The 17733-nt window shown below is 29.1% G+C and overlaps 1 protein-coding gene across 1 annotated transcript; it reads left to right on the top strand.

Moving 5' to 3' along the window:
• The first annotated feature begins 79 nt into the window (after positions 1 to 79).
• On the top strand, positions 80 to 2415 carry LOC122633651 (mitogen-activated protein kinase 1). The gene is made up of 8 exons (XM_043821791.1): positions 80 to 195; positions 766 to 892; positions 1005 to 1115; positions 1198 to 1449; positions 1535 to 1702; positions 1779 to 1967; positions 2060 to 2195; positions 2277 to 2415. The coding sequence occupies exons 3-7, from the start codon at positions 1050 to 1052 to the stop codon at positions 2186 to 2188; spliced, it is 804 nt and encodes a 267-aa protein (XP_043677726.1). The 5' UTR covers positions 80 to 195; positions 766 to 892; positions 1005 to 1049; the 3' UTR covers positions 2189 to 2195; positions 2277 to 2415.
• The last annotated feature ends 15318 nt before the right edge of the window (positions 2416 to 17733 follow it).

Genomic DNA, 17733 nt, shown 5'->3' with positions numbered 1-17733 from the left:
AACCGCAAAGTAGTTGTCAAAATGGCGGGTGAAGGTTCTACGGCCGTGAATCCAAATTGCGAGATTGTTCGCGGTCAAACGTTCGAAGTTGGTCCGCGTTATACAAATTTATCGTATATGGGCGAGGGTGCATACGGAATGGTCGTGTAAGTGTCATCGTTTGTAATTCGCTGTCATCCGCGGCGAGTTTCGTCGGTATGTCCGCTTTGCGTGACAGACAACGAGATAAACAATTAAAAATTTCATTGTTAAGGAAATCGCGTATTGTAGAAACAATTCATTTGCGCTCGTAATATTGTATAAGATTTAGACAAACGGGAATGCTTTTTTCGATCGTAATTACGTGCTTTTTAGCGGTGCTTATTGTTACTTTTTGGCGCCACTTTTAAATGCACGTCACACCCCTTTCTTTTTACCTCTATTTCTCGAGGTTACGCGTCAAGGCGATAAAAAAGATTATCGTTTTCTGTTTGAATTGCTTATCGAATCAGTTATCGCTTTTATTATCGTATATATATATATATGTGTGTTGTAAGATTACTAAGTACTATTTGTAGCGATCGCAAAACTCTCTGTAATCGAACATAATGTAATCTAACGGAGATCCGAACGTTGTTAAAGAACGACCGAGGATTGATAAACCGATTAATTTTCATTGATTTCTTCGTTATTTTTAATATGTTGCTTTATTAACAACCGTTTTAACAATCGCTTTGTTCAATTGATATTTTTCTTTGTTACACAAAAATGATGTTCTCTTTCCAGATCCGCTTATGATAATGTAACAAAAACAAAAGTAGCTATTAAGAAAATTTCTCCCTTTGAACATCAAACTTATAGCCAAAGAACTTTAAGAGAGATTAAAATTTTGACAAGGTTTAAACACGAGAATGTAAGTTTACTAGGACAAAATTTCATATTCTTCCTGTTTTCTATGCTTAAAGGAATATCGTTCATTTCTATAATTCTAACGATAATTTAATAGTCCCTTCCCTTTACTTCAGATAATAGATATAAGAGATATATTAAGGGCACCTACCATAGAGCAAATGAAAGATGTGTATATTGTTCAGTGTCTGATGGAAACTGATTTATACAAGCTTCTCAAAACGCAAGTGAGTTCATTATACAAACGCTGAAAGAATAACGAATAAATAACTTGCATCGATATTTCTTATATCACGGCGTTACTTTCAGGCTATTAGTAACGATCATATATGTTATTTTCTCTATCAAATACTTCGAGGATTAAAGTACATTCATTCTGCAAACGTTTTGCATAGAGATCTCAAACCAAGCAATTTACTTTTGAATACCACCTGTGACCTTAAAATTTGTGACTTTGGTTTGGCTAGAGTCGCAGATCCAGAGCACAATCATGCTGGATTTCTTACAGAGTATGTTGCTACAAGATGGTACAGAGCGCCAGAGATAATGCTTAATTCTAAGGTAAACCAACCGCAAATTGAAAGGATAAATAATATCTTTGAACTTTCCATTTCTTGATATCGTTATATTTTGTTCCTATTTGCAGGGATATACAAAATCTATAGATATTTGGTCGGTAGGTTGTATTCTCGCTGAAATGTTATCGCGAAGAGCAATATTTCCCGGTAAACATTACTTGGATCAGCTTAATCATATTCTTGGTGTAATTGGATCCCCATCCGAAGAAGATTTAGAATGCGTCATAAATGAGAAAGTAATTGAAATATAATCTCCCACAACGTATTTCTTATACTTTCATTTATATTCAAAATTGGATTTTATAATTATAGGCACGTAATTATCTTGAATCATTACCGTTCAAGCCAAAGGTACCATGGACAAGTTTGTTTCCAAAGGCTGATCCAAGAGCTTTAGATTTGTTGGATAAAATGCTTACATTTAATCCTAATAAACGGATCGTAGTTGATGAAGCATTAGCACATCCGTATTTGGAACAGTACTATGATCCATCTGATGAGGTATATATATATATATATGTGTGTTACTATTTTAAATCTCAAAGTTTCACGATTAGAGTTACGATATTTACGAACATTATCCCTTTTCTAAGCCTGTCGCAGAGGAACCATTTAAATTTGATATGGAGTTGGATGATCTTCCAAAAGAGATTTTAAAGAAGTATATATTTGAGGAAACATTATTATTTCAGAAAAATCATCAACAACAAAACGCGATTTAGTTTACTGGTAATAGGAAAAAAATATTTATTCGATAATTTAAATACGTTTATATAACTGTGCATTTCAAGCTAGTACCGACGATTTCAGCTACAACTACAAGTCCACAGGATGACCAAAAAAGAGGATAGAAAGGTGTGATAAAGAAGTAATAGAAATATACTTCCCACAGCTAATCAGCTGTCTGTCTAACGACTAAGAGAAACAGGAACAAGGAAATTGGTTAAAGGTTAGTCCTGCAGTTAACAATCAATCATTCGGGCAACGAGAGTTAGCCGTTATGCCCAAACATACACTTGTACATTCACACGTCTCTACCGGAAAAGAAAAGGAAAAGAAAAAAAAAAAAAAAAAAAAAAAAAAAAAAAAAAAAAAAAAAAAATAATACAGTGTTTTTTTTGTTACATGGAACGTATATATATATATATATATATATATATATATAATTTTAATTTGTATAATAAGTTTTATTTATCCCTAATTATACACACATTATGCTAATTAACGATTTATTGTTAATCATCGTCATTACACTGTCTGTGATCTAATTACCGAGTAAATGAAGCGGTTGATGTGTTTGTGTGCGATGTTCGGAGATAAGATAAAATAATGAAATAATGCAATTGATCAATCGACGATTGTTCATTGAGACTTCGAAAATGGTTACGTACTTTATTCGAATAAATCAATTCGAATACACGATTATACATAGAACTCTCGCAAAGAGTTTTTTTTTCCTTTTTTTTCTTCTTTTTTTTTTTTTTGTTTTTTTCTTTTAAAGCGTTACGCGAAGCAATTTAATTAACTGTTATTGGCCGATTGTAGCTCTCTTTCACTGTTAAAAAAAAAAAAAAAAAAAAAAAAAAAAGAAAAAAAAGAAAAAAAAAGAAAGAAAAAAAAAAAGATAAGATCAAGATTAATCCAGCATTTTCGAAGTAATAACTTTCAGAATTCCGAAATGGTGTATGATTATATATATATATTCCGATAAAGACGATTCATTTCTACGAAGATATTTTCTTTTATTGTTTCTATTTGATTTTTATTTTGATCTTTATTTTGATTTTTATTTTGACTTTTATTTTTCTTCTTCTTCTTCTTCTTATTATTATCATTATTATTTTTTTTTCTTTCTTTTTTTTTTTTATTTTTTTTCTCCCGCCTCTTAAATATCACATCAGATTTTTCAAGTTGATAGAAACGTCAAGGATACTGCCATTTTTGCATGCACGATGATTATTTGAAGCCTGGGATTACTTGATTAGATACTACACGTAGAAATGTTTGATTTAATCAAAATAAATAAATAAATAAAAGAATAATTCCATATAGTCGTCGTATTCGCAGATATAATACGATAGTAAAAACGTCGAACGCGTTTTACCTTCTATGATTCTCATTTAGAGATTAGACGGATTAGAGAAGAGGAAGTTGTTTCTTATGCTTCAAATATTCATTTAATTTACAAGCAAAGTTGTTAAAGCATCCTTGAAGTTGATCTTTTATAACGCCCCTTTACTTATATTTCTTTCTTTCTTTTTTTTTTTTTTTTTTTTTTCTTTTTTCTTTCCTCTTATTAACGTTACATCGAACGTATAATAATTAAAATATATTCGATGCCATTTAAAACGATTCGCATAGTTTTTAATAAACGTTTAAACTGAATTTGTTTCTTCGAGCGAGTAGAACACGTGATGTAAGATTGAATTAATTTACTTGATTAACAAAGCAAACGACGACAACAATCATATGAAGGAAAAGAAAAAAAAAAAAAAAAAAACACAAAGAAAATAGTGAGTCACACACGTTCTACGTAAAAATAGAAAAAAAAGAAAAAAAAAAAAGGCGCGTCGTCCGCGATGAAGAATTTTTTTTTTTTTTGTGGTCGTTGGAAGGAGTAACCAGAGAGATAAATATATGTGATACGCCGTGTGTATGTATGTGTGTATATGTATATACATACAGGCACATAATACACATGTAACATATATATTTGAAAGGAAACCAAAAGTGAGAAGGAAACAAAAGCGATAACCGAATGACATAAGGTCATTATTTTCGTAAAAATTAGTTTTACGAAGAAATAATTAAAGAAAAAAGAAAAAAAAGAAATACCTCGTTAAAGAGATTGATTATACGAGCGAACACGAATACACAAGTATCGAAATATTTTTCTTTGTCATTCGTTTATTTAGAAATAATTAATTAATTTGTGAGAAATTAAGTAAAAAGAGAAAAAAGTCGCTGATGAAATTACTCAAAGAAAAAAAGAAAGAAAAGAAAAAGAAGACGAAGAAGGACTTTGTTTTATCTTTTCAAGGAAATCGATAAAAATATTTGAGAAAATATAATCGAGTGTGTGTGTATATATATATATATATATATAAAAGAAAAAGAAAAGATCAGGATTGAAATTGGATTTGATGTATTGAAGTAGTACGATACTTCACGGAGCAAATGTAAATCGGATTATACGAATATAATCTTTTAATTTACATTGAATGGTTTTGCTCGTTACGTTTGTTTGAGTTTCACGAAAAGAAATTTGACAAATATTGACGACGACGTCGAAGACGAAGACGACTAAAACACTTTTAAAACGTGAATTTATTTTTGATAGAGTGACGCTCGTATAAAAGGAAAGTCAGTCAGTCGATACGGCCTTGTATCGACGATTAAAACGCTTCTGAAGAGGAGAAAAAAGATAGATAAATAAAGAAAGAGAGAGAGAGAGAGAGAGAGAGAGAGAGAGAGAGAGAGAGAGAGGCAAGAAAACAGAATAAAACAAAAAAAAAGAGGATGTGAAGAGTAAAAAGACGAAGTTTGTTAACTTGTTAACAACTTTCAAGAAAACAATGAGAAGAAGAAGAAGAAGAGAAAAAAAATAAAAAAGAATTGCGAAAGATAGAAAAACGTGATACGACCACGTGCACAAAGTTCTCTTCATCGGCAAAAATATAGCGGCAATTTGAAATAGCACATTATGCTTATCGTTATAGCGTTACAACGATGATGAAAAAAGGAAAAAGAAAGAAAGAAAAAAAAAATGAAAAAAAAAAAAAAAAAGAACAAATTTGTTATGGAAAAAAAATATTCATATATCTCTTTTACATTATTCGCACTCGCTCGTTTTGCTTTTATGTAATTCTTTTCTCTCTCTCTCTCTCTCTTTCTCTCTCTCTCTTCTTTTTTATCTTTTTTTTTTTTTTAATTTCTTTTTACGTCTCTCTATCTATGGAAAATAATAAGCGTTGCGTTATATGAAAGGAGAAGTTATGCGAGGTAAACATTTTTTTGACACGTCTTTAGTACGAAAATAAACAAACAAACGAACAAACAAAAATTATGTTTAAAGTTCTATTAAAAGATGAAAGGAAAAATATTTTTTTTCTTTCTTTCATTCTTCTCTCTCTCTTTTTTTTTTTTTTTTTTTTATTTCTTTTACCTTTTTTTTCTTTTTTATCATCATCGAGAATTATCTTTTTCTCTCTTTCTCTCTCAATCTCTCTCTTTTTCAATTTATCGATTAAATTCAATCGAGCATATGCATTGCACGGTCAGGACAGATGATGAACGTGTCTTTTTTTATACTTGGCAATACTAGCTTTGTCCTTGAGAGGAAAAACAACGCGAACGAACGCTGACGAATGACGATTATTATTTATTTATTTTATTTTATTCTATTATTATCTATGTTAATTTGTACTTTTCCTTTTTTATTTTTTTCGTTCAAACGGACCTCGCTTCCTTCCCGTTTCTCGAAACGCTTTGAAGAAGAAAAAGAAAAGGGAGGAATTAATTTTAATTGATCAACGTGACCGTTTTCAGGAAGAGAAGAAGTAATAGAAAGAAGTGAAAAATCTGATGATGATAATAATGATAATGATAATAATAATAACAACAATAATAATGATTATTATTATTGTTATTATTATATATATATATATATAAGCAAAAAATAAAAAAGCGAAAAATAAAAATAAAAAGAGCAAAAAAAGAAACAGAAAATAAAAGAGTCAAGGCGAATTCGATTATAAATCTCTCTCTCGATAAATAATAAATTTCTTCTCTATTTAGATAAGACCGTTTCCCTTTTCTCAGCTTTTATCGTTTCAATCGATGTTTCGATCTTATAATATGCGCGGGCGGATATCAAACGTCAGCCATTTTCGATTAAATGAAATTAATGAAAACGAAAAAAAGATTTAAAAAAAAAAAAAGAAGAAAAAGAAAAAGAAGACAAAAAATATAGGTGTGGTAAATTTTCGGGTCTAAATTACGTATTAAAAAAAAATGAAAAAAGAAAAAAAAAACAAAGAAAAAAGGAAAGAAAGAACCAAGAAAAAAAAAGTATAAATTAAAAGAAGAAAAAGATGGGATAAGAGATGTCAAAATAAAAAAAAAAAAAAAAAAAAAAAAAAGAAAATAAATGAAAATGAGGATCGGTTTTTTGCTCGAAATCTTGACGTCATTTAAATAGCGAGAAAGATGTCGAAATACATACATAATACATACATACATTCGAACATGTTCCGGTGTTATTATCATTATCGATCGTGTTATCTAGATGGTACAAATCATACGAAGAAAGTAGAACGTTCTTCTTCATTTTCTAATCGCTCGATAAACTCGATTATGAAAATGAAGAAGGTAAGAGAGAGAAAGGAAAGAAAATTTAAAAAAAAAGAAAGAATAGAAAAAGCAAGGAAAGAAAGAGAACTAACAACTACAAAAATAAAAAATAAAAATAATAATAATAATAATCTACAATGCTCCAGGTTTCTCATATCACAACGTTCTATAAGGGAGAATCGGAGAATTTCAATCGTAAAGTTAAATCGTAAAGCTAAATCGTATCTTTTAAATTAAGAGTGCGAGATGAGTGACTGCGTTGATAATGATAATGATGATGATGATGATGATAATGATGATGATGATGATGATGATGATGATGATGATGGTGTAGATCATGACGACGATTATAATGATTATGATGATAGATCGAATGATAGAGAAACAAAAAATAAGTATATCCTCGTCGAAAGGACTCGGCGTTGAGAGACGCGAAAAAAAATGTGACTTCTAAATTCGTCGAAGAGGTAAATAAAATAAAAAGATGCAACAAAAAGTAGAAAAAGAAAAGATTGCGAGAAGGAATGAAAAGAAATGGCGTTCTCTCTTCTTCTTTTTCTTTATTTTTTCTTTTTTTTTTTTTTTCGTCTCTCCTCATTCGCAGCCGTGTCCTTTTTCTGAGGATCTTCATATATATATAAAATTATTTATATATATATATATAATTATTATTATTATTATTATTATTATTATTATTATTATTATATTATTATTATTACTAATATCATCAGGCCTAATATATGTACTTAAACGTTACGTACGTGTATCTGTTGTTGTTGCCGATTCATATCTTATATATCCGATTATTAAAAAAATATTTCATCTATGGATTTCCGATGTTATTCGTCATTTAATAAAAAAATAAAAAAAAATAAATAAATAAAAAATAACGATAAGGAATATTAGGGAGGAAATAAAAAGAAACGAAAGGAAGAAAGTAAGAAAGTAAGATAGGGGGACGTTCGAATGTGTGGTACGTGTCGAAGTAATAAGAAACGAAAGAAAAAAATACATTAAAAAAAAAAAAAAAGAAAAGAAAAGAAAAGAAAAGATGAAGAAGAGTAGTAAGATGATGATGATACGACGTGATTCTTCCGATTTGAATTTGTCTCATTCGCTGATTTTTGTCAACTCGAGTATTTCTCTAATATAAGTATAATATAAAATCTAATATAAAAGTAATAAAGATTAAATTAATAAGTATCGTTTTTTTTTTCGCGGGGTTCTGTGGAAAATTTGCATTTGATAGAGTAAAAATCGAATATCGAGATAATCGTCGATCTTTGAGAAAATAAGAAAAGAAAAGAACAAAGGAACGATTGTTCGAACCATCGAAAAGAAAAGAAATTTAAAGAAACAAAAAAGTAGAGAGAAAAATGACACGCGTTAAGGATTGTCGTTTTCGGAGACAGAGAGAAAAACGTTTGTCAATTCCGTCGTTGAAGATAAAAATGACGATGAAAAAGTAACGATGACTCATCGTAAGTCCCGCGATGATTAGGCGAAATCTTCTCTAAATATAATATAATAGAATAAGCGTCTGAGATGTGAAAGAAAGAAAGAAAGAAAGAAGGACAGAAAGAAAAAGAGACGCGAAAGAAAGAAAAAACAATAAAAAAAAAAAAAAGAAAGAAAGAAAGAAAGAGAAAGAGAAAGAGAGAAAAAATAGAAAGAAAATAGAATCGTAAATTCTGCAGCTTTGGCGAAACGTCCTTTGAGATTTTTGTCGAGTAAATAAAAAACGAGTTAGAGTACGTTGAGTGTACGTAAATAAATCGCATTTCTTTTCTTCATTTTTCTTTTTTTTTTTTTTTTATTTATTTATTAGAAAAATAAATTCATATCTCTCTCTCTCTCTCTCTCTCTCTCTCTCTTTCTTTCTTTCTTTCTTTCTTTCTCTTTCTCTCTCTTTCTGTTGTCCGTTTAGTTAGACTTTTCCGACAATTATTTTTATCACGGTCGATAAATCGTTATATACCACCTCTAAGTAACTTCTATAATTATTGCAGTAGCCTACTTTTTATCGCGGGATATTTGCGTGGAAGAAGAAAGGTGTGGTGTGGCGGGAATTGAGGGGGGGTAGGGAGTGGGAGAGGGGTTAAGAGAAAAAACAATGTTCGAAGTTCGCGAAGGTCAATTATTTCAAGAACATCTTCTCTACGCTCGATAAAAATCGAGGTAGTCTTCGCAATTTAATTCGCTATTTTTACGAGTTCAATCTTTGTTGGAGAGAGAGAGAGAGAGAGAGAGAGAGAGAGAGAGAGAGAGAGAGAGAGAGAGAGTGGTGCGGGACGATTGAAATTTCAATAATTGTATTATCTTAAAATGATCCAGCGGACGTAAAGTACAGTACAAAATAACGCGTGATCGTTATTTAATAAGAACAACAATTAAAAAAGAAAAATAAAAAATGAGCAAAAGTTTAAATCTTTAATCTCGTAGTTATTGGGAGAAACAGAGTATCGAAGAAAAAAGAGAAAAAAAAAGAAAGAAGAAGATAAATAAAAAAAAAAAGAATAATAAGAAGAAAGAGAAAACAAGAAGAAGGGATTGTCGTACTGAATGTATCATTTTAAAGTTAAATTAAAAAACGGGACAAATCACGAGTCGCCGATTTATACGACAAAGTATGAATTCGTAAAATTTTGCTGAGATGAATTCCTTCGGAAGGACAAAGAATAATAATAATAATAATAATAATAATAATAATAATAATAATAATAAAATAATAATAATAATAACAATAATAAATAAATAAATAAATAAAAGAAAAAAAAAGAAAGAAAAAAGAAAGTAGCAAAGACCGACGAGAAAAGACGAGAGAAAATATCATTTCACAGATTAACACGTATCCGAGTATCGTGTTATAAGACTAGAAAAAAAAACCAACGTGCTGCCTTTCAAATGAAATAATTAAAAGAATGGAAGCTATAAAAGGAATGATAGCGGAAGAGGAGGAGGAGGAGGAGGAGGAGGAGGAAGAGGAGGAGGAGGAGAAAAAAAAGACAAGAAGAAGAAGGAAACAAAAAAAAAATGTTGCGATTAGAAGTTTCAAACAACTAAAGTTCAGATCTTTAGGCGGCCCAACGTCGTACCACGTAGCTATGCGAGAGCGTAAAAGAAAAAAAGAAAAAATAATAAAAAATAAAAAACGAAAGCAAAAGTGAAAACGAGAAAAAAAAGATAACTACATAAAAAAAGAGTAATCGAAATCCGACGAGAGAAATTATGAAATGGAGGAAAGGGGAGGGAGGAAGTTGAAAAAAAAGAAGAAGGAACAAATAAAACAATAAAACAAAGAAACAATTAATAAATCGATAAATATTAATACGACGCGACGATTAGGGTCATTTATGATCGTGGATGATGTGTGTGCGTGATCAAATGATTAATATTGCTACTCTCGAGTGACATTTCCGTTTTGTTGTATCCTACATGGGATTTTTGTTTAACCAAATGTACAAATAAACAGTACGTGAGAAGAAGAGAGAGAGAGGGAGAGAATGAGAATGAGAGTGAGAGAGAGAGAGAGAGAGAGAGAGAGAGAGAGAGAGGGAGAGTATGCGTCGAAAAAAGTACAATTTTTGACAAGAGAATTCGTTCGTTCGTGTGTGTTTTCAAAGATTGTAAGAGCAGTGCTTAGCGATTTGTATATTAATTAATTGATTAATTAATTAATTAAATAATAACACGAAGCGATATTAAGAAGGAGCGAGAGGAAGAACAATTTGTGAAAATAGTTTAGCAGCGTGTTAAGGAAAGAGAGAGATAAAAGAAGCTACATTATGGTATCAGTGGTCTTGGATAGAAGAAAGAAACACAAGAGATTTAAAAACAAAAAAAAAAAGAGAGAAAAGCGAAAAAAGAAACATAAAGTCGGTTGTTCGTTTATCACGTCGCGAATCATTTACCGAATGATTGTTATATGTGTACATTATATACATATACATACATATATGTATTTAAAAATCTCTATTATCTCGATTAACTGTATTAATGAAAATTACTATTCAGGAATATTATTACCTATGCTAATAAAAAGTGTGGCTTTATTGGCCAATTGATCAATCCTCCATTTTGAGTGTTTCCGACTTATTTATTTATTTATTCTTTTTTTTTTCTCTTTCTTGTTTTTCTTCTTATCCTTTCAGTAATCTTATGGGACAACGTCACGATCGTCATAGGATATTCTGGATTTCTTTGAAATTAATGGTACTAATAATAATAGTGATAGTAATAGTTAATAGTAATAGTAATAGTAATGCAACTAAATCATCGACTAATGGGGATTGTGTGTTTGTAGAAAAAAATGACAAAACCAGGTTTGATATTTTAAAACATCAATTTAAATAATCAATAATTCATTCACATACAACATGTCTTCATATCTTCTTGAATATTAAAAATTAAAACTTATAAATCATGCATATAAAAAGTGCGTGTTTCCTCTTCTCGACTTTTTTCCTTTTATTTATTTATTTTTTCTTCTTCCTTTACTTGATGCGTTCTTATTCTCTTTTTTATTTATTTATTTATTTATTCCCTTATACCTCACTGCGTTATACACATTACAGGCCTACGTAAGTACAGACGGGTAAAGAAAATCGTGATTCATCAGTTTTTATTTTATTCATTTTTCGATAACCAACAGGATTGCTTTTATCATTCGTTCAATTTTTAATAGTCAATAATATGACATATATATGTTGTTATTATAGTGTCAAATCATTTTTGTTACCATTAAAATCCTGCTTCGAAAAGAAGTGATAGAATTTGTTTTATTTTTCTTTTAATTTATTTTCTTGTCATTCTCATATCTTTAATTGTATACTTTTTACCTAATTCTTAAATATACGGATGAATCTCAGCATTTTTTTACTTGTAAACGTACTCTTATTTTATTTTTTTTCCCTTTTTTTTTTTTTTTTTTTTACTTTTGTTCCTTTTTAATTCATTCACTCATTTATCGACACCTATTGAAACTTTTCTTATATAATGACGTTCTCGTATTATTTACCGTGATAGTAAATTAATGCAAATGTAATTTAGTTTCTTTTCTTTTGTTATTTTTACAATAAAATAATAATAATAATAATAATAAAATAATGATAAGAAGTTGAATAATGGTAACCTAATTAGCAACAATAATAATAGTGATGAAGATGACAATAATAATAATGATAATAATAATAATAATAAATAATAAATAATAATATTAATAATGTTAACATAATGGCAATAATCGAGAAACGATAATTGGAGTAAAAATTAATTTTCGCGGCAGCTCTTTCATATCTATACCGTGGTACGGAATCATTCAAATTACATTATAATCGCCTCGACGATATAATTACATATTATGATTGTATTTTATTATTATTTATTATTATATATATTCACAACTTAATAATCGTTTTCAATATCGTTCGCAAAAAAAAAAACAATATCCAACTTTTTATTGTTTCGCTGCACTTGCTATTTATTTATACCATTATCAATAATTAATAATTATTATTGTTGCTTAATATATGTACAGAATAGGTATAGACATACATACATATATATGTATATATAGATATAAATATGTTACACGTATAATATATATAAATATTGGAGTGTGTCTTGTACATATATATATATATACATATACATATATATATATATACATATATACATATATATATATACACATATATATACATATATACATATATATATGTACGTACGTATGTATGTATGTATGTATGTATGTATGTATATCTTTAATAATATTAATGTGTGTATGTGTGTGTGTGTGTGTTTATAATAATTTAGGTTTCTTACAGCATCATCACGGATCTATTTTTACGGATACATTGATATTTATTTAGCTCGAGTCAATTTGCTTTTCGATCGGTTCTGCATCGTCCCACTTATTTTCCCGACAATAATATAACAATGATTGTGACGTTGCAATTAAATAATAATAATAATCGTATTAATCGATGATTAATTATTGCGGACGACGAGCATCAATGAAATATTAAAAAATCGATTACTTTTTTGTGATCCTTGCCGACCGTCAATGTTTCTTCTAATGTATTATAACGTAAATGGCGGGTAAAAAATTGTTCTTCTTATAAAAAGTATTATAAATAAAAAAAAATAAGTCGATCGTGAAATATTTCAATTTTTTATTATTTCGTGAAAAAGGAGAAAAGGGGGATAGATATAGCAAGAAAGTCGTTTCTTCGTCATCTTTTTTTGTTTTCTTTTTTTCCTTTTTTTATTGCTTTTCATTGATCGATCGATCGATAGATCGATCGTATTCTTCCCAAGAAGATTTGACATGTTTCTTTTTTTTTTTTTCCTTTTGACATGAATTATTTTCATTCGAAATTGAGGCTAAAAGAACATTGCCACGTTTTCTTTCCGTTTTATTCCAGTTTGTTCTTTTTTTATTTTGTTGTTATTCATTCATTTATTTATTTATTTTTAGCGGCCATATTTGCTCCATTCTCGTGCTCTCTTAGCGAAAAATCCATTAAAAGAAGATTGTCCTCCCATTCAAAATCGGATGCATCATTATCATCATTAATCATTTTAATTATCATCATAATCATCATTATCATCATCATCATCATCATCATCTCTCGCTTTTCTCGAATATTTCCTTGATAAAAAAAATTAATAAAAATATGCTCGAAACGATATAAAAAAAGGGAGAGAGACAGAGAGAGAGAGAGAGAGAGAGAGAGATAGAGAGAGAGAACGAGTGAGTGAACGAGAGTGTGTGAATGAGAGAAAGAGAGATAGATAGATAGATAGATAGATAGAGAGAGAGAGAGAGAGAGAGAGAGAGAGATAGAGAGGGAGACAGGTGGGTGTCTAAAAATTGTTCACTCTAAAAATTACAGAAAGGAACAAGGCTTCGCATTAATGATTAATCCACTGTTCTAATACTCTAAATCATTATTACTATTATTATTATTATTATTATTATTATTATTAATATTATTATTATCATTATCATTATTTCTTTTTTTTCACTTTTTCTTTCTTTTTTTTATTTCTTCTCTTTTCTATTCTTTCCTCTTAAAAATCTACAGAGAAAACTACGTTTGTGTGTGTGTGTGTGTGTGTGTGTATTACGTTTGTCGTCGCAACATAGTTTGTCTCGTCTTTTTGCGATTAATCTTTTGTGTATCTTTTTTATTAATTTTTTTTTTCTTATCTGTTGTTCCTACTAACAACTACTATCTTCTCTTTTTCTACTTTTTAATTATTTTTTTTCTATCTCTTTTTTTTCATTTTCTTTTGCTTTTCTTTTCTTTTCTTTTCTTTTTCTTTTTCTTTTAAACTAGGACGTTACTACACGCAATCTACATCACGGCTACGTTTTCTTCTTATTCTTCTTCTTTTTACTTTTTTATTATTTTGTTTTTTCTTCTTTTTTATTTTGTTCTTTTTACCTCAATAACGCATGGACATTGTTCTTTTCCCATTTTGTTTCTATTTATTATTCGATACTATATTATTTATTTTTTTATACAAATACAATATATATATATATATATATATATTGTATTTTTCTTATCAACGTCGGCACAGCATCTTCCCGATCTTCTCTTCAAAATATGGTATGTATATGCAATGTTTTTTTTTCTTTTTATTAATTTTTTTTTCTCTCTATTTCTTATGTTCGTAAATGTATGTGTGTTCATTCCCCACCCTGTCCCACCCTTTTAACATTCTAAAAAAAGGCTCGTCGGCTCGTTTCGTTAATCGAATTGAGTTGAACTATTCGTTTCGATTTTTTCTTACTTTTTTTTTCTTTCCATTATCTTAATTTTTATGCGCACGCGTGCGAATAATGCTTATTGTATATAACCTATTTATATTATTTGTATTCACTTATATATATAACGTCGATAATTGCCAGGCTTCGGAGATGGTTTCGTTGAAAAGATAAAAAAAAGGAAAATAAAAAAGTTAAATAAAAATACAAAAGATAAAAAGAAAAAGATGAAAATATACGCGGTAACAAACGCGTGCAATACGGACGCAATTGTTCAAGTCTTTTTTTATTTCTTCATTTTTTTTTTATTTTTTTTTTTATTTTTAGTATCTTGTTTCTTCCCTTCATATTTTCTTTCGAGCAACGACGACGATCAATGGTCAATCTCAAATGATTTGCTTCGGGAGGATTTCAAAAAGGCACGTGACTTTTTTTCGAGGTACTCGCATGTCGAACAAAATTTATCCGTTTTTTTTGTCTGCTTTTTTTTTTTTTTTTTTTTTTTTTTTTTTTTTTTTTTTTTTTTTTTTTTAATTCGTTCCCTATTCCCCACATTTCGCTTAACTCACGAACGATCGTACAATTCTATGTGGACATATGTATTTATCGTTTTATATCATTAATTATAATTAATTAATACGTCTTACTGTTACTTGATATTTTTTGTTCTTGTGCTTTTTGTTTATTGTTTTCCATTATTTATTTTGTTGTTTGGTTGTTTCATTTATTCGTTTGTTTAACAAACATGTATTGGATTATATTTATTCTCTGTCTGCATTAGTACGATCTTCCTTTATTTTATCTGACAATGAAGAACAGAGAAAGAGAGAAGATAGAAGATAGATAGATAGATAAATAGATAGATGGACAGATAGATGGATAGAAGGTAAGTGATTATTCTGATATAATTTCTTTCATTTCTTTCTCCTTTCTCTTTACTTTTTCTTTTTCATTTTCAATTTTTCTTTCGTACGACAAACTATTGCCATTCCGAAACCTGGTAATATCTGTTTCTCGCACGCATCGAACCTCCATACTAAGCGTATACCCAAAAATCTTTAGAAATTCTTGACAAATAATTAGTAATTTCATATTATTAATAGTGATAGTAAGTAATAGTATAGCGATAATTAATATTTTCGTAGTATTAGTTGTTTTAATAATAACAGTTTAATAATAGTATCAGAGAGTATTAGCAGTAGTAATAGTAATAGTAGTAGTAATAGTAATAGTAGTAGTAGTAGTAGTAGTAGTAGTAGTAGTATTAATAGTAATAGTAGTAATAGTAATAGTAGTAGTAGGAATCCATGAATGGACTCGTAAGCTAACTCGTAGAGAAAAAGCTTTAACAATTTTCTTATTACATTTTCTTCTGCTTTCATTGTCGTTTTTTTTTCTTTTTATTTTTAATTATTTTTTCTTTTCCCCTCCCCCCTTTACAATATAATAAATAAGAGAGAGAGAGACAGACAGACAGACAGACAGAGAGAGAGAGAGAGAGAAAGAGAGAGAGGAAAGAAAGAGACCGCAAGCATTGATTTCAGCGTTCCTTTGTAAAAGGATTTTCTTTTTTTTTCTATTTGTTTTCTTAATCATTCATTAATAAAGAAGCGATTGTGCTGGCTCAAGGGAGCTGGACGAATTTCAAGGAATCACGGTTCACCGAGTCCTTTAAAAATGCGAAGAAAAAGAGGTGGTTGTGTGTTTATCTTCTCGCGTGGAAAAATAGCATTTGTTATTTGTTTATTAATTAATTTTCTCTTCTTCTTTTCTTCCTTCATTTTTCATCTTTTTTCCCTTCTTCCAATCACTTTTCTCCCGGAGAAAAAAAAAAGAAATCTCATTTCTTTTCCTCTTTTATTCAAATATCTCATAGCAGGGAAATTTTACGTTCGTATCTTTTTTTTTTTTTTTTCTTTCTTCTTTCTTTTTTTTTTTTTCTTTTAATATATGTATATACATATTTTTTTTTTATTTTGCCCATGTTTTTTCTGTTTTTTCGCAATGGGACACCCTGTCTATGAGCACGTCTTGTAATGTGTATGTGTAATAATTGTCGCGCGTGTGTGTGTGTATGTATGTGTGAGGTAGAAAGGCGAAAAAGAGGCGAATATATGGTCTCGAGTACCCTGTGGAAATGCGCATGTTGTACGAAAGGAGATAGTTAAATTATATCTTGTCTCTTTTTTTTCTTCTCTTTTTCTTGTTTCCTTCCTGCTAATTAGCAATCGTCGGTCAGCTGTATTTTTTTTCTTTCTTTTCTGTTCTCTTCTTTCCTTTTTTTTTTTTTTTTTTTTTTAATTGACATCGCTTTATTTTTCTTTCCTTCCTTTTTTTTTGTGTTTTCAAAACGGAACGACGACTGTCGTCGTCATTTTTGTTCGACCATCTTTTTTTCTTTCTTTATTTCGAATTTTCCATTGTTTCCGTTTCTCTCTTTACGTTATACCTATTATTCGTTTTATTATTTGTGCTTTCTTGTTTCTTCTTCTTTTTCTTTCACTTGTCCCCTTTATTTTACTTTTAATTTTACGTTTACTTTTATTTCCTTTTTCCTTGTTCTTACAGAAAATGGCAAAATGGCGAGAAAATATTTTCTTTTTTTTTTTTTTTTCTTTCTTTTTCTTTTCGCGTCCGACGAAATTCGCAACGAAGACACATGTACATATTTTGACAATTGAATTATAATTATATCGCGTTTCTTCACTTTCGTAAAATTTTTATAAAGCTCGTTTTTAATGTATTTTAATGTTTAGTAACGTGCACTCGCGTGTGTGTTTTTCGTGCGTTTGTGTACGTGTTCGTTTAAGTATGTAAGTGTACTATTCGTTTTTGTTGACGACGCGCAAAAATAAATAGTATACATATATATATATATATATATATATATGTATATATATATGTATGTATGTATGGATGTATGTAGCAGAGGAGAGAAAAATTGGCGCGGTTTTTTAATCAAAGCACAGCGACTTACCTCGCTGAATTTGTAAAGATTTTTGGTGCATCTCTTCGTCGTTCGCTTCTTTTTTATTTATTTTCTCCTTCTCATTTATTATTATTATTATTATTATTAATATTTATTATTATTATTATTATTATTATTATTTATTATTTATTATAATTATTATTATCGTC

Source organism: Vespula pensylvanica, chromosome 12 (genome assembly GCF_014466175.1).
Source record: "Vespula pensylvanica isolate Volc-1 chromosome 12, ASM1446617v1, whole genome shotgun sequence".
NCBI lineage: Eukaryota > Metazoa > Arthropoda > Insecta > Hymenoptera > Vespidae > Vespula > Vespula pensylvanica.
The sequence above is the reverse complement of the archived record's forward strand: the minus strand, read 5'-3'. Positions and strand labels throughout refer to the sequence as shown.